At 44.9% G+C, this 23879-nt stretch overlaps 1 protein-coding gene across 1 annotated transcript; it reads right to left on the bottom strand.

Moving 5' to 3' along the window:
- Positions 1-12645: 12645 nt before the first annotated feature.
- Positions 12646-23040, bottom strand: TNIP2 (TNFAIP3 interacting protein 2). The gene is made up of 6 exons (XM_034772585.1): positions 22336-23040; positions 18426-18728; positions 15722-15811; positions 15099-15359; positions 14540-14659; positions 12646-13905 (listed from the first exon to the last, which is right to left on the bottom strand). Exons 1-6 carry the CDS (start codon positions 22831-22833, stop codon positions 13621-13623), a joined length of 1557 nt encoding a protein of 518 aa, XP_034628476.1. The 5' UTR covers positions 22834-23040; the 3' UTR covers positions 12646-13620.
- Between the last annotated feature and the right edge of the window lie 839 nt (positions 23041-23879).

The raw sequence follows: 23879 nt of genomic DNA, 5'->3' as shown, positions 1-23879 counted from the left end.
AATCAGGCTTGATGAGGGCTCTTCTCAAAGAAGTTTAAGAACCTATGGTCATTTACATAGCTAAATTTTAAACAACCCCCCTGCAAACCTATGTAGCCCTCAAAACACAGCCACTGCTCTCCAAGCCCACCACATAATCCTGTTATCACTCTCATTGCCCACCTCTTCTCTGTGTGCAGTCATGTCTTCCTGCTTGTTCTCTTCTCGCCTTAGACCTACCCCTGCAACTGGCTGTGCAATATGCTCTGTTTCATTCAAATTAAGACCTGTTTGCAGGAAATTAGTCCATAATGGGAGCAATTCTTCTAGATTAATATTTTTTGCTAATTGAATGCTCAAGTTAACATTAGAAAAGTGGCTATACTGGTCATTCAAAGTAAACTTCTCACGGCCTATTTTAATGTACTTTCAGCATCAGCAAGCTATTCACATGATTTCATAGGTTTCTTGTGTACAGGCCTTGTACTTGGTTCCATTATGTAGAGTAACAGCCCTCACCCCCCACCCCACCCCGATCCCCTCATGACTAAGAATATCCCTAACCAGCTTAATACTGGAAATTGGGTAAGTTTCTTTTTAAATATAAGAATGGTTCATTAGAGTAGTTTGCCACAGGGGGGAATCAGTCATGATTTCATATACTTACAGTAAAAGATATATTTTTAAAACTTACCTTCCCCACCACCACAGATCAATAGTATTTTAAACTACATGTTAAAAAAATATGGCTAATATAAAACAAGACAGGATGCTGTAGCATTTGATGTAAAACCTCCATGTATAGCCACAAAAATGCAAGGCATCAGACAAACTTCAGACTTCTGCTTCAGTGCTTCTATAGTATCTCACACACGGCGTTCATCACACTAAGATGGTTACAATGCACATTCAGTACATGTTCTTCTCCCTCCTAATTACAGGCTTGTTAGCGTAATACCCAGGGGATATATACTCCTGGAGAGCTGCTGTACACCCAGCATGAAGCAAAACTTCCCCAAACATACCTAATCTACATCCCCACTGATGTACCTGAGCAAGGGAAAAGATGTCCTATTTAAAGAGACAAGCATATCCAGCCCACCACCCTCTTTTTTTTTTTGTACTGATTCCGTCCATGATTTAAAAATGTAGTAAATCATGTTGTTGTGTCTTAACCTGCCTTTTCCTAGTAAGTGCAGGAAGTACAATTCAGATGATCTCTACTCAAAACCCCACGTGCGCTTCAGTCATGTCTGTGATATTTATAATTATTTGTGTCATGATAAAGCCCAGAGTCCCCAAGGAGACTCATTGTGCTAAGCAATGTGCATACATAATGAAAAGATGGTTCCTGCCCCAAGAGCTTACTGTCTAAGTATATGACAGGCAACAGGTGGATACCCCAACCAGAAGTGGGGAAGCACAAAGTAGCGGTGAGACAGTTACAAACACCAGCTTTCCTAAAGTGATTTGAAAGCATCATGAAAGAGAGGGTGGGATTTGAAAGATAACAATGTAGTGATGGCTACTTAATCCAATTAATACTCTGTACTTAACTAGCCCATTTCATCTAGGGTGACAAGATGTCCAGGTTTTTGGGTCTTTTTCTTATATAGGCTCCTATTACTCCCCACCCCCTGTCCCGATTTTTCACACTTGCTGTCTGGTCACCCTAATTTCATCAAAAGATCTAAAAGCACAGGAAGGCTGTGCAAATTGTCATAGTAACATGGTGATAGGAAGTATTACTATATTAGTACTTTGAATTCTCACATTAAATCATTGATCTTACAGTGAAGAATTGGTTACTTCCCCTTTCTGAAATGAAAACCCTTGCTGGTATGAGTGTGGCAGATTACTTGGAATTTCCCTTGCCTTTTTTTTAAAACAGATCGGTAGAAACCACAGGAAGTGGAAGTTTTTTTAACAAAAAAGTACCATAAAACATAGGTAACTGATGCCTCTTGAATCACAAGTCTTATTCTTATAGCAAGTTTTATTCTTCTTAGACACAATTGTGAATTTTTTGTACCAAGAGAGTTCATTTCCCAAATCACTGGGGAGGGGGGGTTACATATACGTACATGTGAAAGGAGAACTAAAAAGCTTTTAGTGAGGAGTGAATTTTGCTAATAACTAAACAGTACAGACAGTTGTCTCCAGGATTGTGCTTTTTAGGACCTCACTTCTGCAAGGCAATCAGCATACTTAAGGGTAGTGAGGACTAGCCGGGCACCACCATGTTGCTTTGTGGTTTGACACCCTCCATTGTTGGTGAAGTTAGCGCAATGGCTAGTTCTCCACAATGCCTGTCCCTTCGCTAAAATCTGTCATTCCTAGGTTGAACATGAGCCAACTGCTCATCATCCATCTGTTGTGAGAGGAGAATGGTGGGCTCTGTGATGTTGCGTTCCATAATGTTTTATGGAAATATGCTTATGAGTGTAAATACGATGTAACTGGAATATGCTTTATGTAAGGTATCATTACAAAGCTTATAATCTACTGACTGCGTTCATCCTATTTGTATGTATGTATCATTCTTGTATCTGAAGCTAGAAATATAAAGTATAACTCTGAGGTACTATTGTAATTATGCAAAGTATGGGCCATTGATGATGGTTTAGAATCTTGATAGCTCCCGTTGACTAGGACAATTGGTTGTAAATGGCTCTGTTTACTTGCAAGCCTTCCTGTGTTCATGTAAGCCAGACCAGGAAGAATGGTGGAATCCATCTTAAACCTGGTGCTTTTCCATTTAGAAGGAGGGGTGGGGATCCAGAGAGACAAAAGATTCCTGCCTTGTGCCAAAGCTATAAAAGGGGGTGTAAGAGAACAAAGGAGGGTCCCAGTCATGTGAAATCCCCTGCTTTTCACCTAAAATGCCTGCTGGAACTAACAAGGGAACTAACTAACTGTACTGGGGAAAGGATTGGGCCCAGACTAGGAAGGAGTCTAGTCTATGAAAGAAGCTTATTGGAACATCTCTGAGGGTGAGATTTACCTGTATTCAGTTTCTTAATGTATTGGGCTTAGATAGGGTTACCATATTTCAGCAAGCAAAAAAGAGGACGGAAGGAGCCCCGCCCTAGCCCCCCCGGTCCTGCCCCAGCCCCGCCCCTGCGCCTCCCACTTCCCGCCCCCCTCAGAATCCCCAACCCTCCCCCTGCTCCTTGTCCCCTGACTGACCCCTCCTGGGACCCCTGCCCCTAACTGCCCCCCAGGACTCCACCCCCTACCTAAGCCTCCCTGCCTCTTGTCCCCTGACTGCCCCCTCCTGAGACCCTCCCCCCCCATCCTAATTGGCCCCCTAGGACCCTACCCCCTACCTGTCCCTTGACTGCCCCAACCCTTATCCACACGCCCAGACGGACCCCTGGGACTGCCACGCCCCATCCAACCACTCCCTGCCCCCTGACAGCCCCCCCAGAACTCCCGACCCATCTAAACCCTTCTGCTCCCTGTCCCATTGACTGCTCCGATCCCTCTCCCCACTCCTGCCCCCTGACAGCCCCCCCACAACTCCCAACCCCCCCCTCACTCCTTGTCCCCTGACTACCCCCTCCTGGGACACCTGCTCCTAACTGCCCTCCAGAACCCCACCCCCTACCTAAGCCTCCCTATTCCTTGTCCCCTAACTGTCCCCTCCTGAGACCCTCCCACCCTAACTGCCCCCCCCGGACCCTACCCCCTACCTGTACCCTGACTGCCCAAAACCTTATCCACTCCCCCCAGAAAGCCCCCCGAACTCCTGCCCCCCCCCCGCAACCTGTCTCTTGACTGCCCCCTCCAGAACCTCTCTGCCCCGTTTCCGACCCCCTGGCCCCCTTACCCTGCCGCTCAGACCAGCGTGCCGGGGAGGAGAAGCAGGGGGAGGAGCTCCAGACTGCCGGTGCGAATGGCCGGCTGGTGATCTGTGAATACAGGGAGGAAGGGAGTGATCTCTGCTGCAGGAGAGAGGAGGGGGAAGCGGAGGAGGGGCTCTCTCTGGCTGTCGGAGCCCCATGTAAGTGGCACCATCCAGCCGGCTGCCCTGTTAGCCGCGCGCGCTCTGCATGGGGGAGGGGGGGAAGTCCGGACATTTACAAATTCCCCCCGGACGCTATTTTTAACTCTAAAAGCCGGACATGTCCGGGGGAATCCGGATGAATGGTAACCCTAGCTTAGACTTGCTTTATTTTGCGTGGCGACTTACTTTGTTCTGTCTGTTATTACTTGAAACCACTTAAATCCTACTTTTTATACTTAATAAAATCATTTGTGTTTATTAATTAACCCAGAGTAAGTGATTAATACCTGGGGGAGCGAACAGTTGTGCATATCTCTCTATCAGTGTTATAGAGGGTGGACAATTTATGAATTTACCCTGTATAAAGCTTATACAGAGTAAAACGGATTTATTTGGGGTTTGGATCCCATTCGTAACTGGGTGTCTGGGTGCTGGAGATAGGTGACCTGCTGAGCAGTTTTTGGTTAAAGTCTGCAGCTTTGGGGGCATGGACCAGACCTGGGTCTGTGTTGCAGCAGGCTAGCATCTCTGGCTCAACAAGGCAGGGTTCTGGAGTCCCAAGCTGGCAGGGAAAACGGGCTCAGCACGTCAGGTGACAGTCCCAAGGGGTCTCTGACAAAACGGCCTTGGCTTTTTGCTACTGTCACTCAGGTTTCTTTTCCTCTAGTTTAATTTGTTGTGGAGCTTCAGAGAACCATGGTGCTCTGCGAGGGGAGTGGTGGGACAGGGCATGGTTAGGCACTAGTGCATAGCGCTGTGCTCAGGATACAATCAGTCTTTCACCATATTATCATCTCTATGGCCTGTTGTTCTAGTGTGGTTTTCTCTGAGGATGCATTTGAATTTAACTAGATTCACGAGAGGATCCAAGATGGCAGTGCCATCATTCACTTTGGGCTCTTGCCTCTTTATGTAGGAAGGTAGCGGTCTATCTCTCACTGAGGAGTAATTCACAGATTTTAAGGCTACAAGCTACCATTATGACCATCTAGTCTGACCTTTCGCATATCACAGGCCATATGATTTTACCCATGTGATCCCTATGTTCACTCCCATTCCACATAGCTATAGGGCAGCGTGCCCACCTCAAAGCATAGGAACGAATATTGTGATCAAGTCAGATAGGCGGGTTTGTACCACTGCATCAGATGTGTTGTGGTTTATTATTTTTATATGTTTTGCTAACTACAGGTAGCTTTAATCATTAACAAAAGATGTCAGTGCTTCAATAATATTTTTAAAATGAATTAAATGCCAACAACCCAGCACTGCTGTACAACCACACCAGAAACAAGTGTCGGCAGGACACTGGTGGGTGGAGGGGAGGAAGAAGACAGGCAATCAGAGCTCCCTTTCAAAGGCTTATGATTGGATTTATTGCAGCATAAGCCACCCCACTCCAGTGTATCTTGTGGGCATAAAACTACTAACTGCCTGGAGTTGAGAAGGCTATGCTATTGGAAGCTTTTAATTCCATACTTATCCAGTATGGAGTTTCTTGCACACCTTTCACTGAAATATCTGTTACTGTTCACTATCCTGGACAGGACTCTCGTACAAAATGAACGAGTGTTCTGATTCAGGCAGGGCTTGGGAGTAAGAAGCTTTTGCAGGTGAATATCCTCAACTTCAGCAGAATCTAAGCTCTAAGAAAAAGATACTACCTCTTTCAGATGTTTATAACCTTCCATACGTAAACCAAGAGGATAGTGATGCAGTCCTGTCTTCAGGAGTCTACAGTGAAGCAGCTCCAGGGCTTCTATACCTGCTTCATAGCTTTACCTAACTGCCGCAGAGTGAAAACTGAATGCCTTGTCAATTTTTCCCTTCTGCTATTCAGAACCCCTGGGAAAACAGTGAAACAAAAATCATCCAGGATGCGCATTGTTAGTGCTTAGGAAAGCTATGAGAAGTAGACAGTGGAGGTTTTTTGTAAGGCGGACCCCAAAAGGGAGGAAGGTTAAGGGATAGATTCCTTCTCAAAGGTTACGCCTGTATTGGCACACATACTCGGTTATCGGCTCATATACATGCTCACGCATGCTCGCCCTACCCATTCCAAGTGTTCACATTATGCTGTGCTAGACATGAGTATAACTGTGTTTACTTGCATCCACTTTGCCACTGTTATGTGAATTAGTGCTACCATTTCAGGGGTGATATGCTGGGGTTCTGTGTGTCACAGGGAGACCCTGTAGGAACTGCTTTGCTGTGTGATGTTAGTTGTGTCCCCCGCCTTCACACATTTGCTGATGGCAGTTCTTGATCACAATGCCCCTCAGTGTTGTTCCTTGACAAACTGGATGGAAGACATGGAGCAGCTCCTTATTGTGGGACACATGGTTATGCAGTGGAGTAGGCCATCAGCGAGACACTAGCTGGAATGTGGGCAGAACTTTCTGACAGGTTGAAGACAGCTGACATTGGGTCAATGACAATTCATTCAGCTTACAGGGTACAGATATGTTGAATTATGGTATTGCCATGATATGCTCTTGGGAGCAGAGGCAGCATGATGTGGTGGGATCACATCGTTTTGGAAACGTGGACTGACCAGCAGTGACTTCCGAAGTTCCGAATGTGGAAAGAGACCTTCGTGGAGCTGTGAGAGAAGCCTGCACCATACCTCCAGCGACAGAACACTTGATTAAGGAAGCCATACTAGTGCAGAAATGGGTGGCGATTGCGTTGTGGAAGCTGGCAACACTAGACAGTTAGATCTACTGCAAACCACTTTTGGGGTTGGACACTCCACTGTTGAGGTTGTGCAGGTTTGGAAGGCAATTAATACTGATCTACCGTGGGGTGGTTGCCATAGGAAAAGTTCCAGAAATAATATCTGGATTGGACAGGATGTGGTTTTGAACTATGCAGGGGCCATCAATAGCACTCATATCCCAATAATTTGTCCACCACAAGGGGCAAGTGAGTATATGAATCAAAAAGGTTACTCTTCACTCATTCTACAAAACTCGGTGGATCACAGAGGCAGATTCATGAATACAAATGTGGGAAATACTGAAAAGATTCATGAGGCCAGGGTGCTGAGGAGATCAGGATTGTACTTGATGGGAGGAGAAGGGACTTTATTCCCCCAAATGCTATTGTTCTCTATGGGGTGTCTGCCAACTGTCATTGTGGGAGACCTTGCATGCCCACTCCTACCTTGGCTCATGCAGCTGTATTCTGATGTCAATGGCCCTCAAAGAAAGGAATTCAGTTAGAAACTCAGTACCGAGAGTGGTTGTGGAGCGCATATTTGGTAGACTGAAATCGCGTTGCGACTGGCGATCTGGACGAGTGCATAGGCAACGTGGCAAACGCCATTTGTATAATCATCACCAGCTGCACACGCCATAATGTTTGAGGGTAAAGAGGAGTGCTTCCACCCAGAGCAGGCTCAGGACAAGTCTCCGGATCCCACTCGTGCATACTGGTCCCGGTTCCCAACAGGCAAGGGACATCAGGGATGATAGCTTCCGCCCTGTTGTGCCAAGATGTGTCCACATACATCTGCCTGTGCTGAGGGACACCATCACACCCTCCACAGCTGCTGGAAAAAACACGAGGGACTATTGGCACATACTTGTGGGGCTACATCTTTGTGAGGGGGTTCTTCCCCTTAGCCATTGCACACCATAAAGACAATTGTAACAGGGCTCCTCCACTGGGTTGGGTTTGGGTGGAGGGCGGCATCCAAGATGTAATGCAGGCATTGGGCAATGCTTTTGTCTTCACACTTGTTTACAAACCTTTTATGGGGAGTACTCCATCTCTCAGTGGCCTTATCTCTGTTTGCTTGGAGGGGGCAGAGCCCGGTATGCAGCCATTTCTTTTAAATCCGTCTGTCAGCCCTGCTAATTGCACTTAGCAGCTGATATGGAGCACTAATCCCTACTAAAATTGAAGGCACCATAAAAATTTTGTAATCTTTCAAGGGAGAAGAGAACTAGTGTGACTAAAGTTTCCTCAGACAACCAAAGTGTTCAGTTCCCTTCCCTTTCCTGAACCTAACCCCCACCGCCACCAGCTTCTGTTTGTAAGGGGATGGTCATATGAAGTGGGTGGCAGGAGACATGCTGAAACTGTAATCTTGCAAGGGACCAAAGACAGCTGCTACTAACTTTAGACAAACTGTACGTTTTCTACTACTGTCCCATCTCCAAACCTGAACCTTTCTAACCTGCCCCACACCTCACCTCCTCCTGCTTTTTGGCCTTGGGATCATCACTGCCTGACTAATAGTGGTTCATCAGAAATCAAAACCATTGATTTATTCCTGTGTTTTGCTTGGGGACCAGTTTGGGGTAGGATGGAGTGGGGAAAGTTGGAGGAATGTGGTAAGGGGATGGGGTGTGACAGTGCTTCAGTGGGGCAGTTCAGACTCAGTGAACATAACAGTGCATGGCATTTTATTCAGGGAGGAAAAGTCAGTGCACAGTGCTTCAAATGTCCTGGATCATAAAATCAGGTATGTAGCACCAAAGCAAAAGGGGATATTGGAGGTATGGTAGGGTCCACTGTAACTTACCATGGGTTCTGATTCCTACTGTGGCTTGGGGTCCTCCTCGGCTGCATGGGGAGAGGGGGGTGCTTCCTCAACTGGTTCCTCTGGGTAGAGGTGTGAAATCACATGCTCTTCCTCCTCCAGTCTTTCAGGGTATGCTTCATGGTCTCCGCTGCTTCCTCTCCTTGGCCCTCATCCAGTATCTGTTGGACAATAATGCCGGTGGGGTTAAGGAGGGGGTTGTGAGCCACTTCAGGCTCTGTATTGCACCCAGTCGGGCTCCTTAGAGAAGGGGCATATATGACAAGCCTTCCCAGAATGACTGTTGGAGTCTTTTGCCCTTGTACAGGAGCCTCATGTGCACGCGTTTCTAGCACTGGGCTGGAGTCTGACAATTGCCTGCCTGCTCCATCCTCTGTGAAACTTCCCATTGCACGTGTATATTCATGCTTCTCCACGAGGAGGCATGGAGGACGGCGTACTCCAACCACACACTGATCAGTATTCAGCGAGCCAGGCAGCTGTATTGGTCTGTAAGAGTACAATGGAAAGCTGGTTTGATGTGGTCAGTGCAGCTTGCTACCACCAGTGAAAATGGGGGGCCAGGGACCTTTGTAGATTGGGTAAGGTTCAGGAAGAAAAGGGTTCAGTGCATTGAGGGAATGGAGGTGGAGGTCTATTGAAATTTGAGTTCTGGTACACTCCCCTTACATCCATCCACACTGCAGCCTACCATGGGTATGCCACAGGCATATTTATCCACTGCCCTCATGCATGCTAGTTTACTTACTCTCACCCAGGCTTCTGGGGTGTAGATGTGGACAATAGGGGGGTTCTGGCACAATCACACACGTGGATATGTGTATAGTCACTAGTGTTGACGTACCCTTAGTGGGTTCATATTTACCAAACACCTACCAGCCAGAAGCTTGATAACCCCTAAGGCTAAGTCTACACTAGAGACTTTACAGTGACACAGCTGTACCGTTACTGCTACGCTACTGTAAGGTCCCGTGTAGCTGCTCTCTGCTGACAGGAGAGAGCTCTCCCGTCGGCATAATTAAACCATCCCTAATGAGCGGCCATAGCTATATTGGCAGGAGAGCATCTCCCAGTGACAGCAATTTCCACACCGGTGCTTCTGCTGGTGCCACTTATGTCGGTCAGGGGTGTGGTTTTGTTTTTTTCCACACAGCCCTGACTGACAAAAGTGTTAGTATAGACATAACCTAAGTAGCATGCAGGGACAGCATGTGGGTGAGAACCTCAACAGGGTTTGGGGGCATAGGGAAGGTTCTAGATTAGCATCTGTGACAAGCAACACCCTGATTCCTGAGAGTGCTGCAGCCTGAAGACCACTGCTGGCCCAGCTGAGGGTAATTATATGCTTTCTGTTGGAGGGATTGTGAGCACCTGGGCAGCAATTACTAGACTAACAAGGTAATAGGGAGAACGTAAGGGGAGTAAACAGGAAGCAATGGTAACTCAGAAGGAAGCTCAGAGGGTGAGCCTGGGCTGAGAAGTGAGGACTGCAGAAAAACCTATTCTTGCTGTAAGCCTGCAGTTCACTACACTATGTAAGAATACACACACACACACACCTTGCTGAAAGATAAACAGCCCGGTGCATGTTTGTGATTGTGAAACTACCTGAACTGGCCACACAGTGCAGATTACTGGCTAGAGACAGAGGTGCCCTCTGAGTCACGCCAAACCTGTGGGGAAAAAAACGCAGAAATTGGGTGTGTTTTGGCTTAATTGGCTTGTGAGTTGCTTGTTGGCTAGTTTTTGGCTTGTTGTAGCTTGTTGCTTTTTTTGATTGGCTCCTGGCAAGCAGGGGCAAGGGGGGTGGGGAAAGAGTCAGGGGTGCACAGTGGACCCACCAGTCCCAGACTGCAGGCCGGGAGGTCTAGTCCCATAGAGTGTTGGGGTTCTTAGGGATTGGCTTGTTTTGAAATGGGATTAGCTTGATTTCTGGCTTATTGTGGAAGTCAGGGTACTTATTTACCGCGTGCAAGTTGGCAACTGTGCGACCATGGGGGCTCGTCCAGGAGCAGTAACTCCTTCAGCTGAGAATATCTGAGGTGGGACCTGCGCAAAGGCAGGAGATCTGGGCACCATGGATGAGATGCTGTGCTGGCTGGTGGAATAACAGGAGATGCAGCAGACAGAGAGGCGAGCGATTCTGAATTGGCAGGTGGAGCAACAACAAACTTTGCAAGAATTCGTCAAGGAGCAGGCCAAGGTACAGTATCAGCTCCTGCAGAGGCTAGTGAGTGCCAGGGAGGGGACTGGAAATGAAACAGTGGGCCTAGGACTTTGTAAGATGGCCCAGGTGATAAGCCTGATGCCTTTTTGCTAACGTTTGAACAGGTGTCCAAGAGGAGCAATCCCTGGACAAGACACAGGGTAAAGAACCAGTTGGAAGGAGAGAGAGAGAGAGAGAGAGACGAGGGCCCTGACATGGAGGCCTTGGTGGGCAAACCCATCCCGCCAGTCTCAAACCAGGGGCATGGTAAGTCAGAGGAGGAGAGGGATCTTGAAATTATGGCCCTAGAGGGACAATTCAGACAGACCTGTCAGAACTGAATGGTGCAATGACCTAGGCGTAAGGCCCTTTGTTTTCAGTTTTTATTTTGTTTAATTTTTCCCGGGAATTTATTGGTGGTGGTGTAGTAATAAGAGGTGAAAATTGGTGGAAAAAAATATTAATTTTTCTGGGTAAATATCAGGTTTTATTTTGGTGGACGGAAGGACACGAAAAAAAGTATTTAGTAGATTAAGGCTTTGATCAATGTAATTCAATGTAGTTTGCTGCCGAACTCAAAACACATCTGAGTTTAAGAAAATAGATCTCTACTCTCTCAATAAAACTTTTCATTTGAATAAGTCGTAGACTGACCTATTAGTCTATAAATATTTACATTTAATAATCACTGACATTGCAGCAGCCTGAAGACTGCAGGCCCAGCTGAGGCCAATTATACACTTTCTGTTGGAAGGACTGTGAGCACCTGGGCAGCAATCACTGGGCTAACAAGGTAACTGGGAGAATATAAGGAAAGGGAAAAAGGAAGCAAGGGCAGCTCAGTAGGAAGCTACCAGGGTGAGCCTGGGCTGAGGAGTGAGGGCTGCAGGGAAACCTATGCTTGCTTTAAGCCCACAGTGCATGGGATTACTATGCAAGAGAATAAATACACCCCTTGGTGAAAGAAACAGCCTAGTGTGTGGTTGACTGTGAAACCACCTGAACTGACTGGGCAGTGGTTCACTGGATAGTGACAGAGGGGCCCTGTGACAGCATCTCATCTGGACAGTGTGTCTCCTTCCCTTCAGTCTCTTATTACGAGTTGTCTAGTTATGAGATACCTAGTATTTCCAAGTACTGTGATGGGCATATGACGGCAGTTAATAGGACATGTTGGGAGCAGGGTAGAGCAAAAAGACAGACAAGTACACTACAGCAAGGAGAAACAGCTTGTCTGACATTGTCTATCCTGACCTGTTAAAGGAAATGGGGATGAGAGGAGAGGAACGAAGTGAAGCTAGGATAATGATGATATGCAAAACGCACACTATACAGTACTGAATGATGTTCCTTTAATTAGGAGACAGCCTGGTGGTGCAGGGCTTTTCACCTACCCACTTTACTTAGACTGCAGCCTTGTCAGGGTGAGGTACATTTTTTCCAAGCCCAAGCTCTATGTATCTGTTAGGTTCTTATATGGCCCCCCACTGCCACAGTAGCTGAGCACCTCACATTCTTTACTCTTTAGTCTCAAGAGCTCTATGAGGCAGAGAATGCTATTTTCCCTCTTTTACAGATGGGAAACTGAGGCACAGAGGAGGTAAGTACCTTGTGCAAGTTCCTCAGTCTGTGGCATGGAAGGAATTGATCTTGGGAGAAAACCTATTTCCCAAACAAGCACCTTAAGCCCAAGCTCGTCCTTCCTCTCCAATTACTTAACACTTACTCTTAGAAAATAGTGTGTGATAAGGAATCTATTTCATGTAACAGTAGCTTATGTATAAAGTAATGTGGAACTCTTATTGGAAGCTGTAACAGTCAGCCAGAAATTAAGTCCAGCTGCATTTAAACTATTTTCCACTGAAGTTTTCACTGAAATATATTACTAACCCAGTAAGCAACTACACCACCACTATTTTATTATAAAAATAAAAGTTTGACCATTTAAAAATATTTGTATACAATCTGTATTCACGTATGTACATTCACTTTCTTGTGCAATATGTTTCAGTGCAAAAAGAGAGGGTTTAGATCAGAGTAACTAGTACCTTAACATTTTCCTCACATTCAATGCAAGTGATATATAAAAGCTCGGTCAGACAGAGACATGATTGATTTCGTTCTGTTGTATTAAAATGCCTAAAAGACTCAAAGTAGTGACAAGTGAGATGCCTCTATTCAACTGTACCCCACATATGGCACAGTGAAGCTTCCCCCGCCCCTCCCTTTGGCCACTCTTCCCTATAGGGCTGTATCTGTGAAAAGGAAGGTATACCGATTTCAAATCCAGTTAAGATACTGTCACTCTTTACCCTTTATAAATATTTCGGTTTGCCACAAGTACAAAGAATCAGACTTTTGCTTGTAAGTCTGTCTGCTCTGAGCCCATCCACAACTTTTGTGCTCTTCAGCACTTTTGGCTTGTAGCAGGTTTGCATTTGTTACACTCATTTGTTGGAGTGTTATTTTGTATATTTCCATTCATTGCAAAATGGCTTGATTTATGTTGAAGTCTCTTATGCGGTCCAACAGGTGGTGGAATGAAGTAAGAGGTAGACATTTCTCATCGTGCTGGTTCCTAACATCCCACATTATGGCCATTTAAAATGAATTACTTCATTTTTTTTTGCCCTTACTTATTGTAGATTAGTAATCAATTAACTTCTTTCACTAACCTGTCCTCAAATCAGAGAGATTCGATGCTGAAACTAAGCACTGAATTTATGCTTAGATAAGTCAGTCAAACATCCAAACTGGAGGATAAATATTAAAAATATAACCAACATTAATTGGTACTGTAGTATACATCTCAAAGTGCCATTTTCTCAGTATCAAGTAGTGGTTGATTTGATATTTGATTGCACTTCTCAGGTCAGATTATTGACAACATTCAGCAACATGTCTGAGAAATTCATCACTGAGTTCATCATTGAAGAACCTCATGCAATGAGGGCACTGAAGTTCACCCTGTCCTCTTCTCTCTGATCCTGAACTCCCACTGTCTGTGCGTGTAGCAGGTTGTTCAGATTGTGAACCTGTTCTCCTCACTCCTGACTGGACTTGGCTGTTGCCCAGTAGATGTTCAACATTTGTCTGTACATACACACGATGATTTTGATTCCCAGTGTGAACTCTAACATGACCAGTTGTCTCTCTTGATTCCTAGAAAATTAAAATAATTAAAAAAAATCAGTATCAGAAAAATCCAACTTTGAGCCCAAAAGGGTTAATCTAAAATTCTAGCATTGACAATATTTTGATAAGGCTGACAAAATCTAAAAGCTGATGCATACTCCATATGAAGATTTTTAGCAGCAACTCAAAGCAATCAGAGCCAGAGACTGAAAGGTGATCAAGTTCCAAACAACCATAAAACCTACATAAAATAAGTGACTGGGGTCAAGTATCACATGTGCAACAATAACTGAAATTAAAAAACAAGCGAGTTCCATCTATTCCCTGTTTGTAATGAACTGGTACAGTGTCTAAATCCATGAGAAGAAATATTTCCAGTTGGGCTGATTCAACACAGAAGGGAAACTGGGACTAATAGGAGGCATTATATAAATAGGAGAAGACAACTTCTAATTCCTCTAGAACTGAAATATGGGTATGGGATTTTTAGCAGTTACAGCTTTGATACCTCTGAATTTAAGATATTTGAACAAAACTGTCCATGATTTATTGGTATGTTTTGGAGTTTTGTTTCCTTGGGGTGCATCTGATTTTCAGCTTGAGTTTCTCTTATTAATGAAAACAACTTGGTTTAATATCTTGCCTTTCTAGATTTCTTTACCTGTCTCCTGGTTAGCTGGTGCTGTAGACAAGCAACTTCTGCCTGAAGTTCCTGTATTTTACTTTGTGCACGCTCTCGATCTGCTCTTTCAGATGTGAAGTCATCCTTGTAAACAAGGACCTGAAAATGAATCATTTAAATATTTTAGCCATTTACTGAGAGTGAGTTACAGGTAAAGGAATTATAGATTAGCCCATCTAATATTTAAATTAATACTCCATAAAAATTGGCTCAGAATGCAGGTATTCTTTTCTACAGTATGTCTGCACTTAACAGTACTAGATATACAGAATTTACAAAAATACTGATATTTTGTGTTGGAAGAAAATAAAGCTGTCACAGAATTCCTCCAATACTGAATTTTACTTGAACTTGTGTGTGTGCCCCTTTGTCCTGCTGCCACCTTTGCAATCTGTACAGCCACCCTATGTCCAAGTGCCAAATCAGAAAAATCAACTTAAAAAAGGGAATGATTCAGTGAACTTGTTTTCCCATCTTTTTCTGAGAAAATCTTAAGTTCTAAATCAAGCAAGTCTGATCAAAGAGTAGTTCTAATGACCTGTTGCTCCAGCATTTGTACACGTTCACGATCTCCATCTTTAGCCTTCTTCACATCCTCTAACTCTCGCTTTACTTTAATGCATTCATTCATTTTTTCTTCCAGTAATTTGTTCAACCGAGAAATCTCCTTCTGCATCAGCTCTGAATTTCTTTGCTGTTCGGGTTGAGACTTCAGTTCTTTCAGCTGCAGGTGGAGTCGTTTCACATATTCTTCTCTACTAGCATCATATGCCTGCCACTTTGTATTTAAGTCTTCCACCTGAAAATAAAAAGATTAAAATATACACGTTAAAATGAAGTGTTGCAAGCAAAAGCTTTCAGAGAAGGATTACGGTGAGGGATGTTAACCTGTTGTTAGGGCAGAAACAGAAGTCTTAAACATGTTACATTCTGACTCAATTACTTTGTGTTATTAATGGGGCAGCTAGGTTATGTATTGAGGAGTTGTATTTGCCAAGGGAACAAAGATTACATGCTAGCTAATATTTTTTATTGAGACTATTTAGAGTCTGCATATAGATGCCATTAGGGTTAAGTTAAATTAGGGTTTGTTAGTGGGAATTTACTGTAGTTGAAAATGTATAATCAAATCCTATTCTACAAACTAAAAAATGTACTTACATGAAACACTTTTTGTTGTAACTTCCTGTTTTCCTCCTGTAGTTGGCAAATAATTGTTTGAGGTGAAGTTTTATTCTCTGAAAATTGTAGCTGTCAGACAAAGTAAGCATTACTTTGATTAAAAAACCACAAACCTTGAAGACATTATTCACAGCTTCATTTTAAAAATAGCACAAACATCCTCCATTTTTCTTCCCTAAGCTAGTCAAACATGTTTTTGGATTAGCTCATTATAAGATCAGTTGTTTGTAAGCTTTTTTTTTTTAAGCAAAGGAATTAAATTTGCTTTAACGTAAGAGAGAGAGCCCACCTGAAAAACCACAAAAACAAACAACCAGCAGCCACAAACACTCATTCACTTTGGCTTGCTGCGACTTTAAGCAAATGAGAACAAAAAATAATAAAGCTGCTTGATAAATTTTTGACCAGAAGTTTTGAGCTTTAGATTTAATTACATGCCTTTGGACTTTTAAGAAATGTCATCAGTTCAAAAACCACCCAAAGTACATGAGTAATAAAGCATTTTTGTAAAAAATTCCCTAGAATGAACTCAGACTCACATCTGAATTTCTCTTTGACAGGGAAGTCCCCACTGTACAAGGTAAGCTAATTATTAGACTGAAAACTTACTACTTAGAGAGATGGATATTTCTGTGACACATAAAACATCACATTGCTGAACATTTCAAGTCCCATTAAACAATCTGCTTTTCTTTCCATCCAAGTCAGCCTCTGTCTATTCACACAGTAATATTTTACATTACTGGAGCATCTTTCATCCCAAAGGCTCCCAATGCACTTTACAAATTTAAACTCTCCACAGGGATCACTGAAATTCACAGCTCTTTTAAAAGATCCAGTAACAGCAGCTTAGGACAAGAAGTGAGCACTACTTCCATCTGCTTTAAACTTCAAGAAGAATCTTGATGAACAAAATGATTAAAGAATGTCACCACAGCATCTGGTTTAATACCCCATTTCTTATGGGGATATAATGCATCTTCAATTATCAAGAGTTGCCAACTCATGATACTGTCATGAATCAACTGATTTTTTTTAAAAGTAGTTCCTCATTTTGGGAACAGTAGGGTTTCTCTTGCAAATTTTTACTATTATTTAAGACTGCCATCTCTCAAGGCTTTCAATGAAACTGAAGTCAGATGGCCATCAGTGAAGTGGGGATTCTTGATAGGTATTTCTTGGCTATCACTGTAGTATCTAAGCACCTCACAAACACTAAGGAATTTACCTGAACAAGGCTTTGTGGCTTTATATTATTTCCACTTTAGGTAGAAAATCTAAGTCACAGAAATGAAATAATTTATCCACAGCCACACACAAGTCTGACAGAGCAAGGAATTGCATGTTTCCTGTTTCCCTGGCCAGTGTTTTAATCCTTGCCCAAGAAAGAGGAATCCTCTTCCACAACCTAACAGCAAGAGTGAGGCCTACATGGTGGGTGCAGGGCTGAATTTTAAATGGGAAATGATCACACACACCAAAGCTCAATGAATCAGAAAAAAATTAATGCAAATTTTTAAAATCTTATATTCAAGCCAACTTGATTTTTGTGGTCCAAGGATACATCTACAGTGCAATTAGACACCGGCAGCTGACTAGGGCTCGCAGAGCAGAGTATGCATTTGGGCTTGAGCTGGAGGCTGTGAGATGGAAAGATCTCAGAGCGCTAGAGCCCACAATTAAACAGCCCTTTAGCTTGCGCCCCATGAGCCTCAGTCAACTGGCACAGGCCAGCCACAAGTGCCTAATTGCATAGACCAGCGATTCTCAAACTGTGGGTCAGGACCCCAAAGTGGGTTGTGATCCCATTTTAATGGTCGCCAGGGCTGGCATTAGACTTGCTGGGACCCCGGGTCTGAAGTCAAAGCCCAAGCCCCACTGCCCAGGGCTGAAGCCAAAGCCCTACGGCTTCAGCCCTGGGTGGCTTGGGGCAGAAGCCCTTGGGCTTTGGTTTCCCCCACACAGGGCAGTGAGGCTCGAGCTTTGCGCCCCTCCCCTCCGTGGGTCATGTAGTAATTTTTGTTGTCAGAAGGGGGTCGTGGTGCAATGAAGTTTGAGAACCCCTGGCACAGACATACCCCAAGGGCCTCGTTTTTGTCTCCTGTCCAAGGAATGTCACCACCAACAGCACAGCACCCTCTAGTGCTCTGCTCTAGTCTCCACTGGTTTACCAAATAGTAAGAGTGTAAACATAATATTCATGAGGGGGGAAGGATAGCTCAGTGGTTTGAGCATTCACCTGCTAAACCCAGGGTTGTGAGTTCAATCCTTGAGGGGGGCCATTTAGGGAACTGGGGTAAAAATCTGTCTGGGGATTGGTCCTGCTTTGAGCAGGGGGTTGGACTAGAAGACCTCCTGAGGTCCCTTCCTACCCTGATATTCTATGCTTTGGGAAAGGATGCTTACAGCACCTACCAAAAGAGGCTCTGACTACTACAGATAGAGGGATGGCAAAAATGTACATGACATTTGGACAGAAATGATCAAAAACTGCTTCCATCTCTCAATCTCAAATGCCAACAATTAAGGTTTTGTGAGAAGATTCTCCTTTCCTCTTCACTTAGCTGAAGAGATTGGGGAAAGTGGGAAATAACTCTTAGAACTATTGCATTAACAGTTGCTTACAATTTAACATCCCTCCCTCCAAATTATTCATATTGACAGAAAAATGTATTAAGTGTACCTGATTGGATCTTTCAGTCTGACTATGCTCCTCTAAATACCCTCTGTCTTTTCTCTTTTCTTCTAGACATTTTGCCAGCTGCTGACACATTTCTGCTGTGGATGCCAATCTACGTTGAAGTTGGTGAGTTTCATCAGTGAGTGAACGACACAGTACTTCACTTGTGGCCTGGACTTTCTCTCTTTCTGCCAAGCTTCTCTGGAGTCGTAAGATTTCTCTCTCTTTTTCATACTGTGGCTGGCTTATTATCTGCTGTATATCTCTGTCTTTTTCTTCTAGTTGCCGATTCAGCTTCTGCACTTCCTAAATATTGGGGGTAAAGTTGATGTATTTGAGAACATAAAATGAACTCTCAAGCCAAGAGGTTTATAAAAGTGAATTTTCTCATCATTGTTTAAAAATAACTTAAGTCCACTGTTCAGGAATGTCATTAGTACCATATTTTGTTACCGTTAAACAAAACCACTCATATAAAGTAATTTTTCATCAAGTTTCCTGAATGTGGTGTTGGTTTACAATGTCTTTTCCAGTTCTCATTTTACATTTTCATTTTCATGAACATATGCTTATGCACATATCCTAGGTCAGAAAATAGTTGGTATGCAGAAAAGGATTTGCCAATACACTATCAACTGCAGATTGTCCTGAAATATCAAATAAGAGGTTGGAAACAATCACTACAGGCTTTTTTTTTTTTTTTTAAAGGAAAATATTTAATTGGGGCAGTTATCCCACTTTCTCAAAAACATACTACATACTTATACAAGGATGACATTTTATGCACTATAACTTATGCTTCTGATGCAGGCAGCATAGCCAGCTTGTAGTGTGCCAACCACTTTTAGGGTGCAATGAAAGACCTCTGTTCGGCTCTTCTACTCCACGTGTCCCAAATTTATAAAGGTGGTAGAAAATAATTTCCTTAAGCTATTAGGGACCATAAATTTCATCAAAGCAAATAGAATGCCTGATCCTGAGAGATAGCAAAGATAGTATTCTACACAATAACTTGATCAGGAACAGTAATGACAGAGGAACAAACCCCACTCAGACTGTGTAACCCTATCCCCAGGTGGGTTATATCTGCCTGACAAATATCCGAGGGATCTGCATTTTCTTAACTTTGGCAATTCTTATATATCTTATTGTACCAATAAAGTTTCATGGAATTGGAAGCTCTGTAACATTACCTCCCTTAACACATGAAAGCCCCTCTGAGTGGTTTGGATTTATTGGGGTCCAGAGGACAGCCAATCTCTGGCATCATCATGTACTTAAATGAAATTTAGAGTACCTGTATATTAACACTGACCCAGTGAGCACTAACTTTCTATGTTCCCACTTAAACTGTTAGGGGGTGAAAGAGACTGGAGGACAACAGCTGTAAAGAAAGCCGATGGAACATAATTCTCCCAGAATCTGCTAGTATGCCTACACAGCATTTTGGAGCAAGCAGGAGTGAGCCTCCCAGCCCCGACATGGGCTGGGGGGGGGGAGGGGAGAGGAGAGAGAGATCAGGCTAGTGCTCTAAAAAATAGCTATCTAGACAGTGCTTTGAAGTTGCAAGGCAGGCTCTGAAGCCTAGGGAGTGGGGTGGGCTTCAGAGCCCAAGCCACAACTTCAAAGTGCCTTCTATACAGCTATTTTTAAAGTGCTAGAACAAGCCCTGCTACCATAAGTCTGTGGACTCAGGCTGGGAGGTTCACTCCCACACACATTAGACATACTGTACCCACAAGTTGCCCTGGATCCCAGGGTAGACCGGAGGTTATGGAGGCAAAAGCCACAGTACATCTTGCAAAATATGTCCTGTTTTTTGGAGGTGAAGGGGTGGGGGTGGAAGATTGCAATGCAATATCCCTGCTAGTTCCTCAGCTCAAATCTTGATCCTCCAATGGAAGAATACAATGGAAAAGCAGAGCAAAAACTCAGTTTCCAAGCCCCATGTGTAAAAACCTGTATAGGGGCATTATCTTGGCCTTTAGCTTGGCAATGGTGACACAGGTTACCTCTCGAGAGCCTTGTAACAAATTGTGTTTAAAATGTTCATTTCTAAAATCAAAGTTTATACTGACTAGTGCAGTTTTAAAGCTGCAGCAGAAAGCACTTGTCATTTTAAATGTTAACTGCAGTAATTGGAAAATGAAATGCTGCCATGTACTTACTGTAGATTGGTGCCTTTGAGCATTTAAGGGAAAGAATACAATGTGTCTGGGATTCAGAACAAACCCACAACTATATCAAACCCAATACAGATACTGAATGTTTTAAGTTTCAGAGTAACAGCCGTGTTAGTCTGTATCCGCAAAAAGAAGAACAGGAGTACTTGTGGCACCTTAGAGACTAACAAATTTATTAGAGCATAAGCTTTCGTGGACTACAGCCCACTTCTAAATATTGAGGAGATATTCCACTCTGTATGCATCCGAAGAAGTGGGCTGTAGTCCACGAAAGCTTATGCTCTAATAAATTTGTTAGTCTCTAAGGTGCCACAAGTACTCCTGTTCTTCTTTTTGAATGTTTTAAAAGGATTCGACAGGCTTAAAAATCCACTTGAAGCACAAAAGTCTATTTCTAGTTATGCTTTGTTGGCTGGTGTTGCACTTCCTAAGTAGTTTATGGCAGAAGACATTCATCAACCTGCCTCACTAGGTACTCAGACAGCAGAGTGCTGAGGAGCTGTAAATACCTAGACATATCCCAAGTTGCACACTGTATAGAACAGTGAGATCATGTTTTATTACAAGTCTCAAAGCCTGAACAGGTCTAAAGAGAACTGCAGCATTTGGGAAATATTCTTGTACTGGCATTACGTCAAGAGATTTCTTTGTCACAAGACTATTTGTTTCAGTTTCCAATATTTTCTGGTTTGGAACGAATGCCCTTCAAACGCACCAGACTGCTTCATTACAAAGAGAAAAAAATGTAAACAATTTAATTTTAAATGAATAGTTAACAGTAAAAACACTTTTTCCAGAGTGTTAGAAAGATGTTTTTAACCAGAAAGGAGGAAAGTTGAGATTCCTCCCTTCCCCCACAACTAATTGCCAACTCGTTGCAATTGTTACAACTGAAATGCTAGGTCTCTTGTACAGATGGGCTGATGAACAGTTCAAGCAGCAGACAAACAAAGGAGGAAAAAGGAAGAACTAAAAAATCCCATTTAAATGCCTTTTAATCAAAAAATGTTGACACTGGATTTATGTTATGGAGTGAAAAATAACTGCTTGCAATAAAATATTTAAAAAATGTTGAGCTCATCTTTTCCAATAATCTCTTCCACTCTTTGTGCAAACTAGTGAGATCACATAAAGATATACACTAGCTAGTGTGCTAGCTGTAAATCTGATCTTGATAGCAGCATGAAAAATATCAGATTACATTTAGAAATACCATTTAGATTTCCTAGTCTCTGCAATTTCTATATGCTACATCTCTGGCAACTACTTTTTGCTTAACATGACATGTTCCCACAATTCAATCAGTGCCCTGAAGTGCATGGTGATTATACATTGGTTATATTAAATGATGCTGTCTTGAAAGACGACAGGTTACCTAGTGGTTGCAGAGGGTTTGGCAAACGTGACTTCTGGGCTCTAATCCAAGCTCCTTCACCAGCTTGTTGTGTGACATTGGGCAAGTCATCTAAACCAAATTCACCATCTAGAGCATCCAAAGTTAGGGTCCTAAATCGATATTTAGGCATCTAAATTAGTGACCTAAACTAAGGGGGGAGGGTGTTTAGAAATAACGCTCTTTTTCATATGAACTGGGGTTAAACTCTGTCCTGGCTCACAAGTGTGCAACTTTTTGAAGACCGAATAGAGCTCAGCCCTTTGCAAGGGGCTGCCAGGGGAAGGCACTCTTCTCTGTAAATACAAATGTTATTTTGGTACATTTGTGTTTTTACCTGGCTCAAAGTTTCCACCTTCTGTGCTGAAATTCTCTCGCTGTCTTTAAGCTGCTGCTTCATTTGGCCGAGCTGATCTATTAAACTTTCCACTAGAGATTTAGCAGGTTCCACAAACTTTCCCCCAGGTGGCGGCGGCTGCTGCTCCTCTTCCTGTGCCGCTCCCAGTTGGGCAGCCTGGTACTTGGCCACGCTCGCCCTCAGCTCCCCGATCATCGCCTCCTTGGCGGAGAGCTGCAGTTGAAGGTGCTTCAGCTGCTGCCCGGACTCGTGATACAGGTTGCAGATGGCTTTGTACCGAGGCACTTTGCTCTTTAGGTTCTTGTTCTCCAGGTGCAGCTTCTCCACGGTCTCCTCCAGCTGCCTGCACCGGGCTACCAGGGGGTCCGTGCTGCTGCCCTCGTTCACGGAGCACATGGTGGGGGAACGAGAGCACGGATCACCCCGCGGCCACTTCTCTTCCTCCAGCAGGGTGAACAATAACCCCCCCAGCTGCATATAAATCCAAGGGGAGCCAGGCAAGGGCCGAGCTGCTGTTAGTTCCGCTCCCTTCAGCCGTCTCCTCGCCGCCGCTCGGGCGCAGATACGAGCCTTTCGGCGCTAGCTGGGCGCGGCCCCCACCGCCTCTTATCGTCCAGCCAGGCGGCCAGGGGCTGCTCGGCACCGCCAGCAGGGAGGGGCTGCCCACGGGGGCGGGGCCGCAGCCCCGCGCGAGGGGAGGGGAGGGGAACCCCGGGGCGGGGGAAGGCGCGACGCGAGCCCCCCCGAGGGGGGGGGTGTCTGGGATCCCGCTCGGCGGGGCTGCTGGGGGAGGGGGCAGCCCAGCCTTGCGTAAGGCCCGCGCTGTCCCAGCCGGAGCTGCCCCTGGGAATTTCCTGGCGGGGCTTCCCCGTAGCGGGCGCTAGGCGGCAGCTCCCGGCCGTTCCCCGGGGACCGGCCAGCAGCCAGGCGGCGCCTCTTCCCACCTCCCCTCAGCGCCGGGCTCCGGCCTGGGGCGCACGCGCAAACGCGAGGGGCGGGGCGAGTCTGCGCCGGCGCAGTGAGCGTGGCTGCGGGGGAGGGCGGAGCTGGCAGCGCGCGCTGGGCTGCCCAGTGCTCGCGGGGGCCGCGCTCATCCCCTTCCCGCGCGGGGCGGCCAGGGCTGGCGGTGCCCCGCCAGGGGGTGCTGGCTCTCGGGGACAGCGACCCTGCCCCCGCGGGAGGCCGAAGGCTGGCCAGTTTTGGCTGGCTGTGTTCGTGGAGGTTGCACCACGTGACCCAATCGGGGCAAGATTAATCGTTAAATCCTGGAGGGTTGGCAACAGTACGGGAGGGGTGGGGACTCGGAGCATCGCCCTATGGGGAGCCGCGGTGTGCCCCAGGCCCCTGGGCAGTGGCTGGCATGGTGCCCCTTTGCTAGGACCGTTTGCTAGTGGTCGCTGTGCCTAGGCAGGTCAGTACATTGACAACCATCTTCGGAAAGAATTGAGGACGCCAGGAGTTTCATGAAATGGCTCATCCACATGCACGAGTTGTATCCGTGTCATTATACCGGTGTATCAATT

Source organism: Trachemys scripta, chromosome 5 (assembly GCF_013100865.1).
Source record: "Trachemys scripta elegans isolate TJP31775 chromosome 5, CAS_Tse_1.0, whole genome shotgun sequence".
Classification (NCBI taxonomy): domain Eukaryota; kingdom Metazoa; phylum Chordata; order Testudines; family Emydidae; genus Trachemys; species Trachemys scripta.
Note: the sequence above shows the minus strand (reverse complement) of the source record. Positions and strands in the feature narration are given on the sequence as shown.